At 41.0% G+C, this 6,630-nt stretch overlaps 1 protein-coding gene across 4 annotated transcripts in view; it reads right to left on the bottom strand.

The window, feature by feature from the left end:
• Window positions 1-490: 490 nt before the first annotated feature.
• Window positions 491-6,630, bottom strand: part of LOC308394497 (uncharacterized protein) — a 25,902-nt gene continuing 19,762 nt past the window's right edge. For 2 of the 4 annotated variants that reach the window (XM_080878853.1, XM_080878854.1), the window contains one exon: window positions 491-5,749. In XM_080878853.1, the coding sequence (XP_080734979.1) occupies window positions 4,392-5,749 (1,358 nt within the window). In that variant the 3' untranslated portion in view covers window positions 491-4,391. The remainder of the gene's footprint in view (window positions 5,750-6,630) is intronic. The other 2 variants (XM_080878856.1, XM_080878855.1) reach the window with 1 other exon arrangement.

Below are 6,630 nucleotides of genomic sequence, written 5' to 3'. Positions count from 1 at the left end.
AAACGTCAAGACTGGGCCAAGAAATATCTCAAGACTGGTTTTTCTAAGGTTTTATGGACTGATGAAATGAGAGTGAGTCTTGATGGGCCAGATGGATGGGCCCGTGGCTGGATTGGTAAAGGGCAGTGAGCTCCAGTCCGACTCAGACGCCAGCAAGGTGGAGGTGGAGTACTGGTTTGGGCTGGTATCATCAAAGATGAGCTTGTGGGGCCTTTTCGGGTTGAGGATGGAGTCAAGCTCAACTCCCAGTCCTACTGCCAGTTTCTGGAAGACACCTTCTTCAAGCAGTGGCATAGCTGGACTGGCCATCGGGCATACCGGGCATTTGCCCGGTGGGCCGCTGGCGATTTTTTGTTTTTATGGGCCGATGGATTTTTTTTTTTTTTTTAGGAAGGGTATATATAATGAAAGGTGTTGGATTGGCCAATTGGTCATGATCGACTCTGGGCTGGACCAATTACAACCGAGGAGGCTGGATGCACCCTCCCCCTTGTTTAGCAATCACGTGATTTTCGCGCATTGCATGCCGGGAACTCGTGGCATAACAATCCAAGTACTGCATCAAATGCAAGCATTTGCAGCACCGCAAAACGTTCATTCTCCGGTTCCAATACCTTCTTGTTTTTTCTTTGCCGCACAAAAAAGGAATGTACAAAACGAAGGAGAACAATGCCGGTCCGTACAAAAACATACTCGACGAAAAGTCAAAGAAAAGATACGAGGAAAAAATCAAAGGAGTGAAAGGGTCAGACCCTTACGAGCACACAGAGTGGACAAAATACATTAGCGTGCTGCCCAACTTTCACCACGCTCATATTTATAATTATACGCTTCTTGGAGTGAGTGCACACACTCATGAAGTTTAGTAACTTCAGGTCACTGCAACAAGCCCAGGACCAGTTTACCGACGGATGGGTACAGGACCTTGAAACGCACCGTGTAGAACGAAAGACCATCGTACGAACAAAGGTAAGTTTACCAGTCTCACAAATCGTCTTCATAAATACACATTCGTTAACAGTTTATTAATATAACCTTTGAGCTCAACGGTAATTAATTAGTAGTGGAAATAATTTCTGGTAGCATCACAGAAATGTAGCAGTGACAATAATACTGTATGCTGTAATCGCACTGGACAATTAGTGATACAAAACAACTGTTTTATCCTGTGAATAAAAGAATATGTTTTTGTCAGTGTACCATGGTAATAACAGAAGCGAAACGCAATATTGTGTCAGGACAATTCACTATTTATGCACAATAAACAAAGGAGCATAGCGCGACAATTTCTGTTCAGCGCCAGACTTGCTTGTAACCTATATCACCAATTATGTTAAGAAAAATGACGTATTAACTACTACAAAACTCTGACCTTTGTGGGAATGGAGCAGACTAACATGTGAGCTGGAGTGTTCTGAGACGTTATATTTGGTATATCCAGACCATCAGCTCTTACTTCAGAAACATGGCTTAAAAAATTTATCTTCAACGACGTAATCCGATAAAAAAAAAAAGGATCTCTTTACCCGTCGGCTTTCCGTGGCTGTCATGCGACCGGCTATTGCAGTTAATAATACAACAGCTTCTTGCCATTTTTTTATTGCTGTGTAACTGAGCTCAATTGAAAGCCTGCGTGCGCTAGCACCTCTTGCCACAAGTTCCCAGAATCCTTTGCGGTTTTACCCCTGAATGACGTCACATTTTCAATTTTTATCCTGGTCGGCCGGTCTCTAGTCAAAATGCCCGGGCCGATTTTTTGTCCCAGTCCAGCCTTGAGCAGTGGTACAGGAAGAAGTCTGCATCCTTGAAGAAAAACATGATTTTCATGCAGGACAATGCTCCATCACACGCGTCCAAGTACTTCACAGCGTGGCTGGCAAGAAAGGGTATAAAAGAAGAAAAACTAATGACATGGCCACCTTGTTCACCTGATCTGAACCCCATTGAGAACCTGTGGTCCATCATCAAATGTGAGATTTACAAGGAGGGAAAACAGTACACCTCTCTGAACAGTGTCTGGGAGGCTGTGGTTGCTGCTGCACGCAATGTTGATGGTGAACAGATCAAAACACCGACAGAATCCATGGATGGCAGGCTTTTGAGTGTCCTTGCAAAGAAAGGTGGCTATATTGGTCGCTGATTTGTTTTTGAATGTCAGAAATGTATATTTGTGAATGTGGAGATGTTATATTGCTTTCACTGGTAAAAATAAATAATTGAAATGGGTATATATTTGTTTTTTGTTAAGTTGCCTAATAATTGTGCACAGTAATAGTCACCTGCACACACAGATATCCCCCTAAAATAGCTAAAACTAAAAACAAACTAAAAACTACTTCCACGAACATTCAGCTTTGATATTAGTGTGTGAATGTGTGTGTGAATGGGTGGATAACTGGATATGTAAAGCGCTTTGGGGTCCTTAGGGACTAGTAAAGCGCTATATAAATACAGGCCATTTACCATTAATGAGTTTTTTGGGTTCATTGAGAACATGGTTGTTGTTCAATAATAAAATTATTCCTCAAAAATACAACTTGCCTAATAATTCTGCACTCCCTGTAGTTTGAATATGAAATCAGGGCTCAAACTTCTTGTTCTGAGACCATTTCTTTATTTTTCACACCAAACTGTTTAATAAGACAAACTTTACACAGAGTTCATCAAATATAACTAACGCTTTAACATTATCAGGATTTCATAATGCAAACTTCAAATCAACAAGAAAACAGCTGCAGAACATGTGGATCAAAATGATTTCATTAAAACAACATGTGGACTTCAACGATACAGTAAATACACTAAAGTGAAAGGAGGAGCCAAAAATAGATGTTTAATAGAATTTGAATTATTTAAAGGGTCCTTATGTGTGCTGCCGTTTTTAACGTTTAACATTTCTTTGAAATGAATACATTTAAAAAAAAAGAAGTTAATTTTGGAAAAACTAAGAAAGTTCAAATGAAAGAAATTGATATATATATCCATATCAGTAATTTTGATCGCCCTGCATGTAGTGACAGTGACAGAGAAGCTGCATGTATAGATGTACATATCTATACATGCAGCTTCCTAAATGTAACATTAAGGATTATTCACTGCAGGTCCAGAAATCAGAGCTACCTCATCAGATCCAAATGTGACATCAGCTGACACTCTTTACAGGAGATTCCATCTGAACTCTGTGGAGCCTGATCTCAAGGTTTTTAAGTCCAACCCTGAAGCCAGAAGAGGATCTTTCTCTCTCTTCAGATTCATTGTGATCCAGTGATTTCAGTCCTACATGATCAGGCTGATGTTTGCACAGAGCAGATAATGTAGTTAATGTTTTTGCACATTGGTAACAGTGAAACAGTTTATTTACAGCGTGGAATCGTTTGTGTTTGGAGTATGAACTGAGATTCCTGAAGCTCTTGTCACACTGGTCAGAGCTGAAGTTCGCTTCCATGTGTGTACAATCATGTTTGTTACGATGACCTGATTGTGAGAAGTTTTTGTCACAGTGTCTGCACTTGTATGGTGTCTCTCCTGTGTGGATTTGCTCATTCTTGTTCGTTAAGCTCACGTGCAGTGGTGAAGGATGACCCACACTAGTCACAGATGTGCTTTTTAACCCCACTGTGGAAGAGTTCATGTATTTTTAATGTACTTGGTGTGTGGAAGCCTCTCCCACATTCTTTGCAGTAGTTCATTTTGTCTCCAGTGTGTCTACGTTGATGCGGTTTAAGGTCCCGTTGATGATTGGAGGTTTTTCCACAAAGGTCACAGAGAAACGTTTTCCCACCACCACAGTGACGACAGGGTTGAGAACTGGATCCATCTGTGTTGCTCTGCTTCTAAACAATGACAGCGTAAGTGATCTCTGCCAATGTCCAACTACGTTTTACTGTTTGCATTATAACACTCAGCTTACCAAGCGAAAATGACTCTTCATTTTTCCAAACTGTTCATTCAGTATAACTCCATAAGTTTACTGATTAGACTTGTTCCAAACAATCAGGTTAAAATTACAAGATAAAAAAATCAATACATCCTCACAGTAACTGCACTTGTAGAGTTAATTTCTGGTGTGGATCTGTTGGTGTTTTTTTCAGGTGATGTGGAACTTTAAAAGTCTTCTCACACAGTTCACTTTTGTAAGGTCTCTCCTCAGAGTGGCTAAACATGTGTCGTTGTAACTGTGCATCTGTTGTAAACAGTTTCCCACACTGATCACAGCAGGAAACATAATTTCCAGTGTAAATCCGTAGGTGAATATTTCGGTACTGTTTGTCACTGAACCTTTTTCCACAAAAATCGCAGCTGTACACCTTAATTCCAGGGTGGGTAACTAGATGCTTCTGTAAGTTTCGACTTTGAGCAAAAGCTTTACAACACAAGTCACAGTAGTGTGCTTAAACTACACTGTGGATGAGTTGGTGTTTTTTTAAGCCTCCAGCCCGGGCAAAAGACTTTCCACACAACTCACAGCTGTACGCTTTAACTCCACTGTGGATGAGTTGGTGTCTTTTTAAGTCTCCAGCCTGAGTAAAAGATTTTCCACACAAGTCACAGCTGTAAGGTTTAAATCCACTGTGGATGAGTTGGTGTGTTTTTAAGCCTCCAGCCTGAGTAAAAGATTTTCCACACAAGTCACAGCTGTAAGGTTTAAATCCACTGTGAATGAGTTTGTGTGTTTTTAAGTTTTCTGCCAGGGTAAACCACTTTCCACACAAGTCACAGCTGTAAGGTTTAACTCCACTGTGGATGATTCTGTGTGTTTTTAAGTTTCCAGCCCGGGTAAAAGACTTTCCACACAAGTCACAGCTGTAAGGTTTAACTCCACTGTGGATGAGTTGGTGTCTTTTTAAGTCTTCAGCCCGGGTAAAAGACTTTCCACACAAGTCACAGCTGTAAGATTTAACTCCACTGTGGATGAGTTGGTGTCTTTTTAAGTTTTCTGCTTGGGTAAAACACTTTCCACACAAGTCACAGCTGTAAGGTTTAAATCCACTGTGAATGAGTTGGTGTTTTTTTAAGGCTCCAGCCTGCACAAACGACTTTCCACACAAGTCACAGCTGTAAGGTTTAAATCCACTGTGAATGAGTTTGTGTGTTTTTAAGTTTTCTGCCAGGGTAAACCACTTTCCACACAAGTCACAGCTGTAAGGTTTAACTCCACTGTGGATGATTCTGTGTGTTTTTAAGTTTCCAGCCCAGGTAAAAGACTTTCCACACAAGTCACAGCTGTAAGGTTTAACTCCACTGTGGATGAGTTGGTGTCTTTTTAAGTCTCCAGCCCGGGCAAAAGACTTTCCACACAAGTCACAGCTGTAAGGTTTAAATCCACTGTGAATGAGTTGGTGTGTTTTTAAGTTTTCTGCTTGGGTAAAACACTTTCCACACAAGTCACAGCTGTAAGGTTTAAATCCACTGTGAATGAGTTGGTGTTTTTTTAAGGCTCCAGCCTGCACAAACGACTTTCCACACAAGTCACAGCTGTAAGGTTTAACTCCACTGTGGATGAGTTTGTGTCTTTTTAAGCCTCCAGCCAGGGTAAAAGACTTTCCACACAACTCACAGCTGTACGTTTTCTCTCCCTTTCTTCTGTGAGGTTTGTCAGCCTCCTGAGAGTGCTGACTTCTTGCTCCATGTTGGTCCTGCAGTGACAGAGGCAGTGAGTGAAATGCAGTCGTGGAACAAACTGAAACTCCCTCCGTCAGTGGAATCAAACATGTCAACAAACACATTGCTGGTGTGTTACCACCACCTTCTGGTGATAGTATCACATTACAATGATGTGACACAAAGAGAGGTATAATTAAAATGACATTAGGAAATATTGATCAGCAGAGAAAATCTTTTATTTCAAAAAATTTTTTTGAGTTCAACTGATGATATTGTTGTTTCAATGTGTGTAGATAAAATATGATCTTTGTATTTTCTTGTGACTTCTGTGGTTTCTGATTTTGAATGTAGATTCTGTATATACAGGGAGTGCAGAATTATTAGGCAAATGAGTATTTTGTCCACATCATCCTCTTCATGCATGTTGTCTTACTCCAAGCTGTATAGGCTCGAAAGCCTACTACCAATTAAGCATATTAGGTGATGTGCATCTCTGTAATGAGAAGGGGTGTGGTCTAATGACATCAACACCCTATATCAGGTGTGCATAATTATTAGGCAACGTCCTTTCCTTTGGCAAAATGGGTCAAAAGGAGGACTTGACAGGCTCAGAAAAGTCAAAAATAGTGAGATATCTTGCAGAGGGATGCAGCAGTCTCAAAATTGCAAAGCTTCTGAAGCGTGATCATCGAGCAATCAAGCGTTTCATTCAAAATAGTCAACAGGGTCGCAAGAAGCGTGTGGAAAAACCAAGGCGCAAAATAACTGCCCATGAACTGAGAAAAGTCAAGCGTGCAGCCGCCAAGATGCCACTTGCCACCAGTTTGGCCATATTTCAGAGCTGCAACATCACTGGAGTGCCCAAAAGCACAAGGTGTGCAATACTCAGAGACATGGCCAAGGTAAGAAAGGCTGAAAGACGACCACCACTGAACAAGACACACAAGCTGAAACGTCAAGACTGGGCCAAGAAATATCTCAAGACTGGTTTTTCTAAGGTTTTATGGACTGATGAAATGAGAGTGA

This window comes from Rhamphochromis sp. 'chilingali' (assembly GCF_963969265.1).
Source record: "Rhamphochromis sp. 'chilingali' genome assembly, chromosome: 1".
Lineage (NCBI taxonomy): Eukaryota > Metazoa > Chordata > Actinopteri > Cichliformes > Cichlidae > Rhamphochromis > Rhamphochromis sp. 'chilingali'.
This window is presented reverse-complemented; position numbering and strand designations above follow the sequence as displayed.